General features: G+C 35.9%; 1 protein-coding gene across 1 annotated transcript in view; it reads left to right on the top strand.

The window, feature by feature from the left end:
• The window catches only part of LOC148956456 (frizzled-4-like), a 41,325-nt gene extending 21,465 nt beyond the window's left edge, over positions 1 to 19,860 (top strand). The window contains exons 2-3 of the mRNA XM_089095406.1: positions 8,392 to 8,526; positions 17,196 to 19,860. Coding sequence (XP_088951532.1) covers positions 8,392 to 8,526; positions 17,196 to 18,692 — 1,632 coding nt within the window. The 3' untranslated portion in view covers positions 18,693 to 19,860. The remainder of the gene's footprint in view (positions 1 to 8,391; positions 8,527 to 17,195) is intronic.
• The last annotated feature ends 442 nt before the right edge of the window (positions 19,861 to 20,302 follow it).

The raw sequence follows: 20,302 nt of genomic DNA, 5'->3' as shown, positions 1-20,302 counted from the left end.
ATTAGAATAAATAGCTCTTTTGAAAGTACTAAAAAAAACTTTAACGTAAAGAGTGAGGTATTCACGAGGGGGCAAACCCCCTCTTGTACGTAATAATTTTTGTTCGTTTTAAGCTGTAATGTTGCTCCTTACTTTTAGATAAAAAAAAATGTTTCTTTTATTTAATTTCTGATCGTTTTTAAATAATGATGGGAAATCTAGTGCCCCCTTCATGGAAAATTCTCTTCTCCCATGAAAATTTCCTCGATGGAAAGATCATCCCACGTAACCCCCTCCCCCGACCCTCCCCCACATCAGAAAAATCCCCCTGAAAACGTCTTATACTTCCCAATAAATAATACTATATAATATAAATAATGGGCAAAGCTCATAACTTGCAGTCCTTCCGCCGGGGACTGTGGGGGATTAAGTCGTCCTCAAAGACATAGTTATTAAGTTTTTTTACTATACTGAACAAAATGGCTATCTCAAAATTTTTATCCGGTGACTTTGGGAAAAAATGTGTGGGAAGGGGCCTAGTTGCCCTGCAATTTTTTTGATTACTTATAAACACGCGTTAGAACTTTTAATTTCCGTTCGATTAAGCCCTCTTGCAATATTCAGGACCAATGGGTCGGCACAAGCACTCCTGGAAAAAAAAACAAATAAACACGCATCCATGGTCTTTCTTCTGGCAAAAATACAAATTTCCACATTTTCAAACAGTTCGTGGTAACGAACGTTACCATGTAACGTTGTAAGTAAGGAGCGATCCGGCTCAATAGTAACTGAAACTCTAAAAAACGGATACCAATAGATACATCAAAAGAACCGGATTCTTATGCTGATTTTAAACATACAAGTTTCATCAAATTTAACCTTACACATCAAAAGTTAAGAGCCTAAGAATGTTTGCCTACTGTAAAAGTTTCAAGAAAATTTGAGTTCATGAGAAAATTTGTCTTTTTTTCGAAAAAAGGGGAAAACACCACCTAGAGGTCATAGAACCTTAATGACAATCACACCATCATATTCAGCGTATCAGAGAACCTTAATGTAGAGTTTTCAAGCTCATACCTGCAAAAATGCGGAATTTTGTATATTTTGTCAGAAGAAAGATCATGGATGCCTGTTTATTATGTGTGTTTTTTGTTTGTTTTTTCCCCCCAGGGGTGATCGTATCGACCCAATGGTCCTAGAATGTCGCGAGAGTGCTCATTCGAACGGAAATTAAAAGTTCTAGTGCCCTTTTTAAGTGACCCAAAAAATGAAGGGCAATTACCCCCCCCCTCCCACGCTCATTCTTTTCCCAAATTCACCCGATCAAAATTTTGAGATAGCCATTTTGTTCAGCATGTTCGAAAAATATAATAACTATGTCTTTGAGGATGACTTAATCCCCCACAGTCCCCGAGGGAAGGTCTGCAAGCTATTAACTTTGCCCAATGTTTACATCACAGTTTATATAATTATCCAGTAAGTTTACCGCAGATGATTTATGGCTCTTCATTCTCGGTGCGAACAAAAAGCTCCTCCCACTTGTTTGTGCACTAATTGTCCACTTATTGATGAGCCGGCCAAGTGGTTTTGTCAGTACTTGTTCCGTAGGTGATTATTCTTTGTCTACCCGTGAAAAGATCTAATGCCGCTTATGTTTATAGGTTCTCTGGAGCACTCGCACCTCGGTCCGGGTTTTTATAATGGGTGAAATAGGGAAAGATCATACTGCTAATTATATAAACTGTGGTTTACATATAGTATTGATTATTGGGAAGTGTGCAGAAGTTTTCAGGGTTTTTTTTCTAGTAGTGGGGGGTTAGGGGTTACGTGGGAGGAAGTTTTCATGGGGAAAGCGACATTGCTATGACAGGGGCACCCGATTTCCCAGCATTATTTAAAAAAAAACGACCAGAAATTAAATAAAAAAAACAAGTTTTTCAACTGAAAATAAGGAGCAACATCAAAACTTTAAACGAACAGAAATTATTACGTATACGATTGGGTATACGATACGATTTAAGTATTGACCCCTAGTCAATACTTCGCTCTTTACGCTAAAGTTTTTTTAGTACTTCCATATTTATTCTACTTAACGACCTTTGTTATTAAGAGGTCATTCTTAAAGAATTGGAACCAAATTCGAACTTTAGCGTAAAGAGCGAGGTATTGACTAGGTGGCGAGCCCCCTAATATAAGTAATATAAATATACGAATATAGAAGTTCGATTTGTAAGTTACGTATATTTATTACTAATGAAAACGTTCGTAAATAAAATTAAGTTTTAGCGCCCTTTTTAAGTGACCCAAAAGATTGGAGGGCAACTAAACCCTCACCTACGCCTCTTTTTTCTCAAAATCATCAGATCAAAATTTCGAGAAAGCCATTTAGCCAAAAAAAGTAAAATTAATATGCAAATTTTGTTTTAATTATTCATGTACGGTGAGCCGTATATAAAAAAAAACAAGTTTTTTTAAACTGAAAGTAAGGAGCGACATTAAAACTTAAAACGAACAGAAAATATTCCGTAAATGAAAGAGATTGTCCCCTCCTCAACGCCTAGCTCTTTACGCTGAAGTTCGACTCTTTCTCGCAACTCTGTTTTTTTTAACAATAAAAAACTTTAGCGTAAAGAGCGAGGCGTTGAGGAGGGGACAACCCCTTTCATATACGCAGTATTTTCTGTTCGTTTTAAGTTTTAATTTCACTTCTTACTTGCAGTTAAAAAAAACTTGTTTTTTCTATTTAATTGCAGATAGGAGCTTGAAACCTCTACAGTATGGTTCTCTGATACTCTAAATCTGATGCTGTGATTTTCATTAAGGTTCTATGACTTTTAGGAGGTGTTTCCCCCTTTTTTCGAAAATAAGACAAATTTTCCTAGGCTCATAACTTTTGATGACTAAGACTAAACTTGATGAAGTTGAGTTTCGCTTACTATTGAACCGGGTCACTCCTTACTTACAGTTCGTTACCACGAACTATTTTATTTGGGTCCCCATGTAGTAAGGCACATGGCTTACTACTCAGGCAATGCTAGAGCACTGCCTTTGGTAAGCAATTATCGATCTTTAGCTGCGCCAAAAACGTATCTTTCAACTTTTCGAAATTAAATGATTTCTATCTTTGTGTTAACAGATAATCTATAGAGTAATAGAGAAGTATCGACTATGTACTATCTTACAGAAGCCTTTCTAAGTAGAAAATTAGTGCTCTCGTCCGGCTTCTTCTAAAAATACTTTTTTTCTACAAATTAATGCTGGCAATATGTTAAAGAAACTACGTCCTTAAACATGAAATTGTTGAATTGATTTTAACCTAGATATCCCGATAGTCAACCCGCTTTAAGAAGAAAAGAAAACAATTAGAAAATAAAGTGTTGGTACTTGTCGGATATTGGAAACACATTCAAGGGTACTTGTATGATATACCCCCTGCGTTTCAAGTTGTTCATGCATTGACGCACTATAAAACGGTTTCTTTCGCTAGTTTCTTTTAACTTAGCGTAAGAAAAGACAAAGAGAATTGACAGAATAGAGGGGAAATATATAATTTGGGCTATATATTTGAATTTTAAGGGGGGGGTCGGCATAAGGTATCTGGACATTGCGAAGTCAGGAAACAATCCTTACTTCATAATATCAGAATAATTTTAGCTAACACATTATGCATGCATACCCAATGTACTTTACCCCCCTCCCCTAATGTGCAAATATATAAGCCAAAATTGTTTCCAAAGTATCATATTTTATCATGCTTAGATATATTGGTACTTGTGCATTTTATGGTACCTTTGCGCTATTCCGGTTCAAAAAGGTGCAATATTCTTTTATATCCGTCAGAACTTCTATGGTTTTTTTTTTTTTTTTTTTTTTTTTTTTTTTTTTTTTTTTTTGTTAACACCAGAAAAACATGCGTAAACTGTTTTTGTCAAATGTTTACTAAAAATGGCGCCACTGCTTGTGAAAATTGCTAATTGCTAATTGTGAAGTTTAGCTAATTTTGGTATATTTCAATAGGATTGACCTAACTTTACTTTTCGAGTGTGTACCATTATGTACACAAGTACCGAAAAAGTATTATCTTAGAAGAACAGCAACATCACAATCTTCGATGCCAGCAAATTGTGGCATAAAACCCAGCAAAAACTTATAAAAAATGCCGTAAACTACGCAAGTGTTCTTTGCAAGCCATTGGGACCCTTCAACTCTGTATGTATTCACTGTGAAGTCCTCTAGCCTCTAGCCTTCAGATTGTTAAGGTCACCGGTCAATCGTTTCTTTGGAAATGTCTCCTCGACTTTTGGATCCTGGTAGACTATATATATATTGGATCGACTATGGACAATGTATATAAAAAAAAGATTCCTATAAATTGGATAGTTTTAATTTTTGGATGTTATAATTAAAAAGAAAACTATTTAAAACAAATTTTGTTTTCGCTGAAATCTAGATGCCACTAGCCTTTAGGGGTCAGGAGATAGTAGCCCCAGCCGTGTTAAGGACAATTTTGGCTTGACTAGCTATTTTGTTTTCTGATCATCTTGTGTTTCGTATAAATTTATAGTAGTATTTTATTTACTACTATGAGTATGATAGTATCGGTAGTATCATAGTATCAGTAGTATCATAGTATCAGTAGTATCATAGTATCAGTAGTATCATAGTAGTAATTAAGCGTTTTGTTTTATTTCCGCTTTTGTTGGCACTTATTCATTCAGGTCAACTTCTATATGTTTTAAGTTTTAATTGCTGTATGGCTTTATTTCTACATGTTTTATTTTTAATAAAGCTTTTTACCTTTCTTCGAAGACTTTTCTGGAAAATTTCTGTACAATTAGTTTTAAAAAATTTAACGGTGTAATCCTGTCCAGAACATAGATTTTTTATTCCGCCAACAATTAATCATCCCATCTCTAATAGCTGCTTAATGTTTCTTAGCTATGCCTAAAGAAAAATATTCTTCCAAAATTGATAATAGGGTATAGTACAGGAAAATGAGCTCCAAAAAGAGGTCGACCCGAAACAAATTGCAACAGAAATGATTTTTACACCATCTTGTAGAGAAAAAAACTGAACAACATATCCATTTTCGCATATTCTGATTCGACGCAAAATAACCGCTTTTTGGCTTTTAATGCTATTTTTTTCCGTTATTCGAATAAAAATCGCAATTTTCGAGGACATCGGTTTTTCTTTAACTGAAGTATGATTCTAACCCAAAATAACATGGCGAGACCGAAAACGAAGTCGGATTTAGCGTAAAGAAGCACCATACAAAAAGTAACTGTATTTTTTCGACTTTTTTCGACTAAAAATACAATTTTCGTTACAGCCCGATTTTCTTGAATGAAAGTGTGGTTCTGACGTAGAATCACGAGCTGAGACAGAAAATAGAATCAAATAGTTTGTTAACTGAACCAGAAAAAAATTCGTTTTTTTTAGAAAATAATTAGGTAAAGTGAATTACAAAACGATCTGGTTTTCAATGGTCAGTATCGTAAATCACAATTAAAACACTCTTCATATAATATTTAGGGTCAACCCATAGTGTCTAATCTTCACAGTCTATTAAATAGAATCAATCCTACAAAAAATACAAACTAGAGAATCAGATTCCGACTAGTTTTACAACTTCTTCATTTGGAATGGATTAAAAACTAGGGTTCTAGGTTCTCTTCATCATTGTTGCTGTCGAGTTTTGGGGAGTTGGAACACATTGTTACCTTGCAGGTTCTGCATGCTCAAGTACAAACTAAGCTGTTTTTAAAGCACCTAAACCTCGCTGAACTACACTGTACAAGACAGGAGCACTTCACGATCTTAAGGAGCATACGCGGGGCTGGTGGGAGGTCAGTTGTTAATGGGTACAAGAAGTCATCTTTATTCTTCCATCCCCATTCCTCGGCTTTCAGTTCCGGATCAGGCTCCCGGTCCATACCTGAGCTTGATAAAAACTCTATAGCTATGAAATTTGGCTGCATCAGAAGTTGGTGGCAGATGTTCTGGGTGAACAAAAGAGTTTGCCGTTGTCACTTTCTTTTCAAAAACTTCTCTGCGGAGTTTGTTCAAGTTCCCTCCTTTCGACGAACCGTATATGATCAGCAGGGCGTCTTCATCAGGGGTCTTGAGTCCGTCCTTCGAAGCAGACTTCTGCATGAACACTTCAGCTGATGTTCGGAAATCATTGTCTTCTATCAGCCTCTTCAGTGCAAGACCTTTTCCCACACCGTGGATTCGCGAAGTAGAGTCACAGCCTAACAGGGCGTGAGCAAAAAGGATCAGATGAGAAGTATCTTGTCCCAGCTTCTCTTTCAGGGTGTGTATGTCCCATCTTCGGGGAGCTTTATTCGACTTTGGCTCAGGTGCGAAGAATAGTTTCTTGCTTGACAAGTCACAGTGGTAGCATAAGAGAACCAATAGATTGGTATCGTCCCCAACTACGGCAGTGTCTGATCCCGTGAAGAGGCAACAGCAGCTTCCGCAATCGGGACATCTGCGTCACCTGATGCTTGGGAGACAGTGACACTCTTGGCACGGAGATGATCAGCCAAAGCGCAGATAAACCTGGTTTTGTTTTTCTTGCAAGATAAGAACTCTTCTTTCTTCACCTTGAGCTGCATATCTGCTGTGAAGAAGATCTCACGGCCAACTGAACGACTCCTCTGCGAGTGAGCCATATCTTTTATGGAAGCCCCACCATCGTAGCCATCGAAAACGATAGTGGCAGAAGGGTACTTTCCTGTCACGTAAGTTGCATAATGGTTTAGTATCTCCAGGTATCTTTGATTTTTTGGCCATGGGATCCTGTGCAGCAGAGCTCCTCCGTCTCGGATATATCGAGTGCCTTCGGGGAGGGGAAATAAATGCGTCTCAAGGGTGCACACCTGGGCTGTGGCCTTCGCAAGTTCTGGTTTGTTCGCAGTCCGGAGCATGCAGGAGCTGTCAAAAAGTGACGCTGGGTAGGAACACAGTTCGTATTGAAAGTACTCAGTTTCCGTAAGATTGATCCTTTTCGCAATCATGATAAACCTCTGAAAAAGAAGAGTCGGGTCTATTCGTTTTCAGTCTCCGCGTTGACATTGCTTGGTGGTCATATGGATTTCCTGTTGTTTTAGTCGAAAAACAAAGTAAGAGACCAGCTGTCCAGACATGGCGTCAATGACTTTTAGGCCAACATCTTTGGCAGAATCAACGTTGGCAGACGGATAGGCAGTTAGACCATTTGCTATGCTTCTTAACTGAACATCTCCCTCACATGGTGAACCCCTGACAAGAAACTCGATAAACGTCTGCGTATCTTTGCAGTATCTCAGATGAATAGGCTCTGACATCTCCTTGTGCTGATCGCTTGTAACGTACAGACTTTGGGAAATACGTTCCAACAGAAGGTTTACTGTAGAGCAGACTGGTCGCGACAAAAACCATAAGGACCTCTGAGCCTCTGTCATGCCACTGCCGTTGGTAAGGCCACCAGAGGTTTTAACAGAGCGCATAAGCTCCTGTTCAGTGACAAGATCTGTGGAGAGTCCAGCCCAGAATCTATCAGAACGTCTTACTACATGCATGCCACTCTGGAAAGCCTGGTAGACCGTAGGATGGGTATCTTGGAGCTTGTCCATTCGCTAGAGGTAAAGATGGCATGATTTCGTATAGTGGTTGTGTCCTGCAGCCGCCAGGTAAGTTAACATGTCTGAGGTAGACTTCAAATGGAGCTCCCATGACCCAGTTCGTTCTCCTTTTACAAAGTTTCGTAGAATCGCAACCATGTCCAAATACTGGAACCAAAGCTTTGATGTTCGACAGTGGACTGATGTTCTACTCGACTTTCTGGCATTACTTGAGGTCTTCGTCTAATTGATTTCTCAGTCAAATCTTGGGAATAAACTTTGAAATCTTTAAAAAACTGAGTGATGAATGTGACGATTTTCATTTTTATTGCATTACGTAGCCTTCGAAGTGTCTTATACTAGTGCCTAGTTCAGGTATTTTTACGAACAACCGATCATTTGTTGAATAACAAGTGCCGATTGATTGTCTTTACAAAAATTACCGCAACGCATATTGATGATAGTGAAAATTTTTTGTTTTGCACCAAACACCCACTCTGGCTTCATGTTCTGTCTCATCTTGTAATTCTGCAAAATAATAATACTTCATTTAAAGAAAAAAGGTCGGATAATAAAATTATATTTTTTTTTTTGGAAATCTTAAAAAAAATTCGCATTAAAAGCCAAAAAACGGTTATTGTGCGTCGACTCAGAATATGCGAAAATGGATATGTTGTTCAGGTTTGTTTTCTCTACAAGATGATGTAAGAATCATATCTGTTGCAATTTGTTTCGGGTCAAACCTCCATTTGCCTGTACTAGTAAGGGATTTCCATGCCAATTCATATACTAAGTTTCTTTTTAGATCACACAGTATGCTCCATTGGTTGAATATGGATGTAGCAAGCACTTACGATTCTTTTTATGTTCTGTGTTCGCCCCAATGTGTACCGAACAGGTCGACCTGCCAATACCATCTTGCCAGAGCATTTGCGAAGAGGTAAGTTAGCTGACCAATAAGAAGCAACTTCTTAAGGTGTATCTGGCTTTTATTGTGTTATTACCCTAAGAGGTTCTGACTTCTGACCGGTGAGGCACAGTGGCGAAGATTTATATTAGGTGAAGTGTTAAGTCCTTGCTCCTAATTATTTATTAGGTAAATGTTCTTTTTATAATTTGTCATCTCACTCTAATCTCATTCTTTTCTTTTTCCGCCGATAATAATTTACCACGTTTTGCTTAACTTGCTTTTACTCAAACGTATAAAAAGTTTCAAACAATTTAAGCGGGGTGTGCGTATTTTATTTAAATTAAGAACTATGAATTTGTCACCCACAGCATTCATAAAATTATGCTTCTATGATAAATAGTTACATATCAATAGGTAGTTGACTGAAATGCGCACCACGTTTAAATTTTTAGAAATTTTTTACAAGTTTGAGTAAAAGAGTTCAGAACATTCAAAATATTAAGAGAATTTTGAATGAAGTATATCGAAATCATTCCTTAGAGCCGAAAATTGTTATTTTTCCCTTTGTAGTCCAGTTGTAAAACTTATTTTTTTCAGAGTTTTTTTTTGTATAAAGCATTTATTACGTCTTTCCTTACGAATAATTTAAATAGCTAAGGCTCAGAGAATTAACACCTAGATTATGACTCATCACAGTAAAGGTGTATCCTTATACTGCGATGACTCATCTGCTACCCCAGACACTTTGTCATGGTTTTTAGATGGTTTTGTGACGGCCATTCCATAAAGTGAAGTCAGTTGGTTACCTCGTGTCGTGATGGATCCCGGATTAGTCAGAATTGGAAAGGGCACACCCACCCCATAAATTATCAAGATTATTTTATTCTTGTGCATTTGCCTTGTGTACGGTTTTCTTTAGGCTACAAGAAAAAGCCTACATGTTGTCAATCGGTACGGTATAGGTTATAAATAATTGAGAGTGGAACATAAAAAATTCTTGTGTTGTGTTATCTTGTTCTTGTTGATGGAGCTCTTTACTTGGCATATGTAAACGTAGTTAGCTAAAAATTTTAATTCATTTTTTACATTGTAAAAATTTGACAGAAGTACTGTGGGAAAATCAGTAAAAAAAATAAAAGAAAAAAAATCTAGAACAAGATACACTGAATAACATTTTCAGGACATTGAAATTAGTTAGATCGTTGTGTGGCAAGATGTCTTTTATGTTTATTGTGAGGGAACACAGCTCGAACTCTTAGAAATAAGAAATAGATAGTATTTACATCTGGATATCAGGAAGGCATATACCACGAGAGCATCCCAATATGTCCCCATCCCCTCTGAAGTCTCAGTATTTAGCTTAGTTCGCTCATAATCTCTTTTAATTTTCGGAGAATCTACCTTTTATTTTCTTATTATAGATTGACTGTCTTTTTCTGATACAAATTTTGGTTTACATTAACTACCCCTCTTGGTTTTGATGTTTTAAGAAAATGTGTTAACCCCTTTTTAAAATATCCTTATTTCCCAAAAAATATTGCTCTTTTTCAAATTTTCCCTTTAACAGAATCCTATTTGTCTTGTTGTAGGTGCGGTTTTGTTCCCTATCCCGTTTCCTTGTGTAAAGGTTTACTGTCGAAGATCACTGCCAAATACCCCTCGTTTATTTCAATCCAAAAGCTCATTAACTTGAATACAATACGGTTGATGACCGAGATTTTTAGTTGACTCATGACGAACTAAGTCCGCTGTACTTTTATGCAAAACAGGTACAAGGGACTGAAGTCGCCTGGACTCACAGACGAACAAGTGACATTCAAATGGCTCATAGAACTGATAGACTATTTGGAATACACTTACTCCATGCCTATCTACCTTAGTTCTGCCCTAGGATGGATGATAGACTATCTATCAACAAGTGAAATGACATCATTTTTATACAATTCTGAAGAAGGGCCTCTCACTGAGGCTATGTCTCTTGGCTTTACTCCAATTAGCCATGGCTCAAATTTTTCATCATTTACACCAGTTTGTTTTTAATGAAAAAAATTTAAATCATTCCTTGCCTCAGAAAAATAGCAAACTAGATTAATGAATACAGCCATAGAACTTATTCTGATTGGATTGATGTGCTATCAGCCAGTCTCTGGTCCTTTAATGTGCAAGAAAATGAGTCCTTCTCTGCTGAAGCTAAAACCAATCAAACTGAGAATACAATGAATGCTGGGCATTATATTCAATGGAAGTAATTTTATCATAGTTGCAGCACTGGCTGCAAACTAGAAAAAGCGAACTACAGCCCAAGGTAACAAAAAGTTGAAAAACCTGTTTTGAAAAAAATCCTAATGAGAAAAATAGCCACATTCGATTAACTAATACGGCCATAGAACTGATCCTGATTGTATTTCTGAACTCTAAGCCAGTCTTTGGTCCTGTAATGTGCCGCAAAATGAGCTCTCCTCGCCAGAAGCTGAAACCGTAAAAAAATACCATTGTCAAAAAAAAAAAAACAGCCGTGCGTGAATGTCGTTTACAAAAAAAAAACCTGTTCCGTTGTCTTAAAAAAGAAAAAAAAATGGATATTATTTTGTTTTACGTGAACTGTCATTGCATCAAAAGCCTTACGTGAATGTCGTTAAAAAAAAAGAAGAAACTATTCCGTTGTCCTGAAAAAGAATATTTACGTGAATATCATTTACAAAACATCCTAGTTCATCAACTCATTAACAAGAAAAAAGGAAGTTAAAAAAATGATTCATCATTTTCTTCAAAGGGTTAATTCTTAATGTTTCGTCTTACGTGAACTGTCATTACAAAAAACCTTGAGTGATGGTCGCTAAGAAAAAAGCATTCCGTTGCCCTGAAAAAGAATAAAACCTTACATGAATATCATTTACAAAAAAATCGCTCCATATTCTTGAAAAAGAAAAAAATAGCTGTTTCTTGTTGCGTGAACTGTAATTGCAAAAAACAACCTTACCTTAATGTCGTTAAGAAAAAGAAACCCATTCCGTTGTCCTGAAATGAAAAAAAAAACTTTACGTGATCGTTAGATTTAAAACCATTCCATTGTCCAGAAAGAAACATACCTTGCGTGAATGTCTTTTACAAGAAAACTAACTCATTAACAAGAAAAAAGAAAGTTAAAAAAAGATGTACAGAACTTATTCTGATTGGAGTACTTAGCTATCAGCCAGTCTTCGGTCATGTAATGTGCCAAAAAATGAACCAACCTTGCCAGAAACTGAAACAAATCAAACTGAGATGACCATGAATGCTGGGACATCAAATCGAAATGAACCAAGTAAAATTGAACAAATCCTTGTTGAGGCAATTTCTAGTAAAAAGCGAATCATAATCCCACGGTAACAAAAAGTTGAAAAGCCCGTTTAAAAAAAAAACGCCTATTGATAAAAAATTATTCGAAATATTTGAACCACACTACCACGACTAGACCCCGGCCCCGCGCCGATAAGGAAAGGCCAGCGGCGGTGGGCCAAAAAAAGCAGCGGTGGCGCGCAGCCGCCGGCGCGATCAATGTTGACCGCAAACATTAATGTTTTCATTAGTCTGTCTCAAATCCCAGCTTGAATTTCCAACAGATTCGGACCTATTCATGAGTTAAAAACTCGGCAAGTCGTTGCCTGAACGCTGGTCTTCTTTGTTATGCATCAAGAGAAGTAGAAATCTGGTAGAAACGAAATGGCTGTGGCGTTTCAGAACCCTTGCATAATAGTTGAAGTATCTATTAGCTATGTATTCTTAACATAAATAATTATCAAAATTCGTAGTTTTTTTCTTCGAGCATTACTGCATACAAAACTTCAGATACCGTATCACAAAATTCGTGATACGAATTTGAGTAGAATTTTGAAATTAGTTTGAACTTAGAAGCTTAATTTTTTCATAATGGTCTTTGCCTATATCTGTTCTGTCAGCTTTAAAACAGTTTAAATGGGTGATTTAGATATTGATTTTTTTTTTTTTTACGCTTTTGGATTCCTAAGAAGCCTTCTTTGTATTAAAAACTGGATTTTGATAACAATTAAGAAACAAAAATTCATTTTAAGTTTTTTGGCTTCGTTATAGAATATATGTCATGTAGGCTAATGCTCAACTCCTGCTTTTTGGATTGCTTTTCGCTTCTCTTTTCGATATTATTCATTTTTTCTTTTGGGGATTCATTCCAAATTAGAAACTTATAAATACCTAACATCAGTTAAATTATAAACTGCATCTAAAAGGAGTACATTTATCAAATTGAAAAATACGTGATGGTGAATCACTTCAATTACAATGAAAAAAACACTTTAATAAAAACTATAATTCTCACGTGTAAATAGCTTGTAAATACCTTATATGAGAATAACTTCCAATTGCATAAAAAAAGCACAAGTATCAAGTTAAAGCTACAATTTGATATTTCTCCAATGACTATGAAAAAAGGTTTTTTTTATGTTTTGTCGTGATTATTAGCCACAAGTTGGAACAGAATTCAAACCAATTTCAGACGTGTAAGAAATCCAAAACTACGCAAGACAATGAACAAGTCCCGATGGGGGCCTGGGTCTACATAAGTATTTCTATGGTTTTCTGAAAGAATTCAGAAAGTGAAAAATTTTCAGAAAGAAGACTGCATTCTCTTTAACCTATTAGGCGTTCAATAATTGTGTGTTAGACATTAAGAAAGTGTATCTGTAAATAGAAAAGAAAACAAAATTCTGCAAACTTACGATTCCGCTGTCGCAACAATCTGTTGAGTAAAAATTTCAAAATCCAACTGAACCTATGTAGTGTATGCGTTCCGTTCAACTTAAAAATAAAATTCTTGACTACGAAAATGTAAGAATCTTATGCAATTGGGATACTGCATTCGAAATGGTTTAATCTTATTTCATAAAGACGATACTTTTGTCGACATATGACGAACCGTGTATATTGCAAATTTGCAATTGTATCTGTCTGGTTTTTATGCAAAGTAACACGAGAGACGAAAATTAACGAACAAGAGAGTAGTGAAGAATTATGGTACGCAAAGTAATATTTGGCAGGGATAGTCACTAGTGATAAATCACTAGGGGTGGCACCGTGATTTTCGGGGATTCGGGGAACCAAATTTTTTTGGGGTGATCCATGAATTTTCGAGGAAATCTCCTAAAATTCGGGGGTAGCGCGAGCCCTGCTTGATTTCTAATCAGGAAAATCGAAATGCTTAACCACACGAGAAAAGAAAAGCTCCGACTTTGCGACTGACGCAATAAAGAATTGCTTTAAAATTAATTCAAAGTCAGCCGAACGCCGCCACCTCTATCGGTGGTGTTGCGACACTTCGGCGGTAGTCAACCGGGCCACTCGTTGGCGGCGTTCGTTTGATGCGCCGGTGTGACGCCGGGGTCTAACCACGATAATAAAAAGTTGTAAAACCCGTTTAAAAAACAAATTGAATAATTAGAAAAATATTTGAATTCGATTAAATAAATACGGCCATAGAACTTCTACTAATTGGATTACTGAGCTGTAGGCCAGACTTTGGTCCTATAACGTCCCGCAAAATGAGCCATCGTTGCCAGAATCTTAAAGCAATGAAACTGAGGATGCAGTGAATGCCGAGACATCAAATATGTTAATTCTGTTTTGAAAAAAATGCCTAATGAGAAAAAATAGCCAAATTCAGGTAATGAATACTAATGAACTGTCAGCCAGTCTTTGGTCCTGAAATATGCCGAAAATGAGCCCTCCGTGCTAGAAGCTGAAACCAATCAAACTGAGAATGCAATGAATGATGGGACAGCAAATTAAATGGAACTAACTTTATCATAGTTGCAGCAGTAGCTGCAATCTAAAAAAGCGAACCACACCCATGGTGAAGAAATTTGAAAAACCCGTTTTGAAAAAAAAACTTCCTTTTGAGAAAAAATAGTCAAAATCGATTAATGAATACAGTCATAGAACTAATCCTCATTGTATTGCTCAATTTTGAGCCAGTCTTTGACCCTGTAATGTGCCGCTAAATGAACCCTCCTTGCCAGGAGCTGAAGCTTTAAGAGAAAAAAAACATTTTTTTGTCCTGAAAAAGAAAAAAAAACCTTACGTGAATGTCGATCACACAAAAACCTGTTCCGTTCTCTTGAAAAGGAAAAAAAGTATCTAATATTTTATTTTACGTGAACTATCAATGCAAAAAAAAAACCTACGTGTATGGTGTACAGAAAAAAACAAGCCATTCCGTTGTCTTGAAAAAGAACAAACCTTGTGAATGTCGTTTACAAAACATCCTAACTCACTAACTCATTAACAAGAGAAAAGAAAGTAAGAAAAATTATTCATCAGTTTTTTCAAAAGGTTAGTTCTTAATGTTGCGTATTACATGAACTGTCATTACAAAAAACATTACGTGAATGTCATTAAGAAAAAAACCTTCCGTTGTCCCGAAAAAGAAAAAAAAACCTACGTGAATGCCATTTTAAACAAATTCGTTCCATTTTCTTGAAAAAGAAACAAACACTGGCTATGTTTCGTGTTACGTGAACTGTCGTTAAGAAAAAAAAAAATATTTTGTTGTGCTGGAAAAGGAAAAAAACCTTACGTTGAATATCGTTAAGGAAAAAACCCATTCCGTTTTCCTGGAAAAAAAACTTACGAGAATGTCTTTTAGAAAAAACCTAACTCATTAACAAGAAAAAGAAGTTAAAGAAGAAAAAGAAGTAACAAAAAAAATATAGAACTTTTCCTGATAGCATTGCTGAGCTATCAGCCAGTCTTTGGTCTTGTAATGTGCCGAAAAATGAGACTTCCTTACAAGAAGCTGGAACCAATCAAACTGAGGGTACAAGGGATGCTGAGACATCAAATCCAATGGAACCAAGTAAAATGGAACGAAGTCCTCTTTTAGGCAATTTTCTAGAAAAATTGAACCATAATCCCACGGATTATTTATTTTTATGTCTTGTTTATATATTTCCCACGGTATAAATAATTTTTGTATGTCTCGCTTTCTCTTTTCCGTCTTAATTTTACGCGTGGAGCTGTGTACGTAATTTTACGCGTGGAGCTGGGGTAAATTTTCACCGGGATTGAATTTTCTAGGGGATATTTACGTGGGGAGGGGGACTTCTCCGTGGAGGTAGGCCCAGATTTCTGGCATTATTTAAAAAACAATCAGAAATTAAATTAAAAAAACAACTTTTTTTCAACTGAAAGTAAGGAGCAACATTAAAAACTAAAACGAACAGAATTTATTACGTATATGAAGGGGGCTGCCCCCTCCTCAAGACCTCGCTCTTTACGCTAAAGTTTTAATTTTGGCTCAATTTTTTAAGAACGACTCCTGAAACGCAAGGGTCGTTTAATTAGAACAATAAGAAGCTTTTTTAAAAGTGTTAATACACTTTAGCGTAAAGAGCGAGGTGTTTGGGAGGGGACAACCTTCTTCATATACGTAATAATTTCTTTTCATTTTAAGTTTTAATGTTGCTCCTTACTTTCAGTTGAAAAAAACTTTTTTTTTCTAATTTTCACAAGGATCGCTCCTGGATGACCTTTTTTTCATCTTGTGACTGATCTAATTTAAATGGTTATCCAATGATACATGGGTCTGGGGAGGCACAAGGGTCATTGAAAAGGAGGAAAGTTGTCTCTGATTGGTTTAGCTTCCTTTTTCTAAGTAGCGCAAATTTTTTTATGGCTTATAAAATATGGAGTAACTTGAAGCTCAAGTGGGTCCTAAATATTCTAAATCAACATAAAATTAATTCATTCGATGCATATATCAGTTTTGAAGTTCAGTTTTTGAAGTTTTGATTAGTTCTGCTATTGACTGTGTCGCTTTTTTATTTACTGTTAAGTAAGATGAACTGGTTGATTAAAAGGAAAATAGTTGATTAAAAGGAAGAAGAATTTAAAACATGCATTAGAAAAAGATTTTGTATATTTTCAATATTATAATGTATTTTTGAATAAAAAAAGGGAAAACAGTAAATTTGTAGCAAGCCAGATTTCCTTTCAGTCTTTGAAACTTAAATAATTTATATAAATCCGTACGGACCGGAATTTCAAAAGAATAAAAAAGCCAATTGATAAACATTTAGAGACAAAGTCTGGGGTCACTGAATTTGGATCATGACGACAGGGTAGGGTTTATGCTATGGCCCAAAAGCGTCAGGTTTGTTGAAATGGCTGCTTTGTAAAGCATCCCAGTCGTATATTAAAACCAGTTAAGGAACGTGACTTCCCCAAACGGTGTCCGTGAATTGAAATGTGAAGATGCGTTGAAGATATTTCCCCGGAATTTCCACAAGGTTGCAATGAGTCATTTAAGCATATTGAAAAGAATCTATTTGAGGCATTTCAACATTTTGGGGAAGTCTCTGGCCTTTTAGAACGAATTTCAGGGAATTACAAGCTTTTCTTCAGATTCACGCTGAGTTCCAAAAATTAGGTTTAAGAGAGGTCAAGAGTTCTCTTTCCAATGTGGTAAAAATTCCACATCTCGTTAGTATTGTTCTATATTGTTCTCAAATATATATATAATAATTTTTTTTTTTTTTTTTTTTTGCTACTCTGCTTCGATGTTTTTAATTAGTTGGTAATGATAGCAGAAATTTACACTGAAGCTTCATTATTTTGCACGAAATATGGCTCCATTTCTGAATTGTTTTTTGTTTGCATATCTTTTCTGATAATTCTATGTTTCCTTCTAGGTGCGAGATTCTTGCAGTCCGGTCTTAATGAAGTTCAACTTTCAATGGCCGAGTCCACTAAATTGTTCGAAGTTCCCATCCCCTGAGAAGAATGGACTGTGTATACAGTTCCCGAATACTACAGACGAAAAAACTCTGCACGATTCTGGCCGTCTTTTGTACAAAAATCAAGTCAATGATTACCTTGGAGAACGAACTTTCATCCCATCTTGTCCTCCAAAGTTTACCTACATTGGCGAAATGAGCATAGACAATTTGAAATTTATTAAAGTTGGTGGAAATAATTCCAAAAGTGCCTGTGCACCAAAGTGTGGTGCTGATATTTATTTTAGCAGTGGTGATAAAAATTTTATTTCAAATTGGATGACGATTTGGGCAACAATTTGTTTTGTTTCCACGTTTTTTACTTTATTAACCTGTTGCCTTGAAATTCAGCGTTTCAAATACCCAGAGCGGCCTGTTGTTCTCCAGGCGCTTTGTTATAGTATTGTTTCAACTGCTTACATTATAAGATATTTTTTGGGATCAGAAGCAGTGACATGCTCTCACAGTGGAAGCGATGAGTCAGTCTTTATATTCGACGGCATGGACAATGGCACATGTGTCATTTTATTTCTCCTTCAATATTACTTTGGAGTTGCCGCATGCCTTTGGTGGGTGATGATGACAATGACTTGGTACTTAAGTGCAGCGAAAAAATGGTCTAGCGAGGCATTAAGTAAGTCTTCCTCATGGTTTCATCTAATAAGCTGGGGAATTCCAGCAGTTCAAACATTAATAGTACTGACGTTGCGGAAAATTGACGGAGATGAGCTAACAGGACTCTGTTATGTTGACAACACAGATGGAATATCGTTTCTTGCCTTTGTCATCATACCCTTATCAGTATATTTAATAATAGGAATTTTGTTCATGATTTTAGGTATTGGTGCTATGGTCCGAATCCGTCAAACAATACAATTTGAAGGGAGAAATTCTGATAAATTTGATAGCCTAATGATGAAAATAGGTGCTTTCTCTATTGCTTACTTAATTCCAGCAGTTGCTATCATTGGCTGCTATATATATGAATATAATAATCGCTCAGTATGGGCTACAGAAGCTAAAACAAAAGCGATTCTATGCCATAAAGCGCAGCTGAATCATCTTAAGAAATTTAAGTCGGAATGCGATCTCGAAAATAGCATTCCTAGTATTGAAATGTTTTCTATGAAAATATTTATGTCGTTAGTTGTTGGTGCAACATCTAGTCTTTGGGTATTATCCAGAAAAACATGGATTACATGGAAAAGGTTCTTAAAGTCAATATTTTGTTGTGTATCCCCCGCTGAAAAAAGAATAACAGTATCTACAGTACCATTACAAACAATGGATACTAGATTGAAAAATTTAGATGATAGAAGGTTTCCTAGGTCAAGAATTCCATCAACACCTCGGAATAGACATTCGAAACCAGAACACATTTCTCAAATGGAAACTCTCGTTACGCATGTATGATATTCGTAATACTGTATCACTGAAGTCTTATTATTTTATGTGGTTTGGAGTTCTAAGAGGTAAATAAAATATTAAAAGCTGTTTAATAAAAGTTAAAGCTATCCAGTTTGATCGCTTAAAATTTTTAGCTCACTGTGGTGGTATTATAATTAAAATATTTGTTACCAGAAAGCTTAAAAATGTTGCTAAGATAAAGAAAACTGTTCTTTTTTTGGTAACATCAACCCTCTATGCAAAGGACTCCTTACAGCATGAAGGAATTTGGGTTTATTTCAATATAAACATCTTAATTTTAAGCATATTGTATCAGCACAAAACACCAGCAACTAACGCCTCAGACCGCTCAAATAAATTCTATTACCGGTTTTGACACTTTTATTAAATTAAAGTGTCATACCAAATACCAAATTACATGCAGCATCAAAAACAGTAGTGTCGAGTAATAAGTAGTTTTCTGATATTATTATAAACTTCAATTTAATTGTTCACAAAACTAATGCTTTGTCTGAATTCCAACATCCCATCAGTTGGAAAGCGAGAACTCTTACCGTTCAAAAACTACTATTTAATATAAAGAAACCGAATTTAATTACAAAATGTTTGCTCTTTTTTTAGCTTCATTTAGTCTCTTGGATTCTTTAAACTAAAAATTCTAGGAAGACATCTGTAGTTTATAAGCGATAAAGTAAAATAATTCTTGGTATATTTGTTAGATACGTAAAATTTGAATTGAAAGATAAACTCCATTTTAGGATTTTCTTTTTTATTTATTGTCTAAACTTCTAATAGCTTGAAAATCTATCTCAAACTGACATATTATTAACTCTGTGTCTTTAGATACTATTCAGGCATGTACTCGGACTTTCTTTGAGGAAGGGAACAACTTCGAAAAAAAAATTGAGGCAAACTATATGGAAGTACATAAAAACGGGTCTGAACCCCCCCCCGCTTCTTTCTCATGTGCACGTGTCTGATGCTATTGAAAACCCGTTAGTTAGTTTTTTTTATTTTTATTAAGGTACACCCCCATCCATGGTCATATCCATAATTATTGTTCGGAAGGGGATTTTTTGGGGAAGGAGGTACAAAAAATCTTTCAAAAACACATCAAAAGTTAGTTTACTCTGCATTTTTCCATTTTTACGAACCAGAAGGAATTTTCGGAGGGGGGGGGGGTCAAACTTCCCCCTCCTGGATACGACCTTATACCCCCCCCCCCCTCCATCTGTAAAACGACGCTGCCGGACTTTCAAAAACAAAGAAAGATGGTGTTGGTTAAAATTCAAGAACACAAAAGTCAAGTAAAAAATTGCTAAATAAGGTCACTTACTAAATCCTAGTATTTCTCCATACTTTTAAGCATGTATCCTTGTTCGACTGAGACTGGAAACCAGCGGCAGGTGGTTCAGGCGAGCGGCAGGAAGATTTGGAAATTGGTTGGTATTTCTGGGAATGATTTTAAAGCATTTCTGACAGCAACGTTTTATTTTGTTAATTCACAAAAGAAATGATTGCAAAAATATTTTTTCTGACGTCTAATCATGAAAGTTTAGTTTGTGACCTCAGTAAGTAATTAAGTAAGTGACCTTATTTAGCCTTTTTTGTACTTC

The sequence above is a fragment of the Artemia sp. Qi Xiang Cuo genome, chromosome 1 (genome assembly GCF_049724085.1).
Source record: "Artemia sp. Qi Xiang Cuo chromosome 1, ASM4972408v1, whole genome shotgun sequence".
Lineage (NCBI taxonomy): Eukaryota > Metazoa > Arthropoda > Branchiopoda > Anostraca > Artemiidae > Artemia > Artemia sp. Qi Xiang Cuo.
This window is presented reverse-complemented; position numbering and strand designations above follow the sequence as displayed.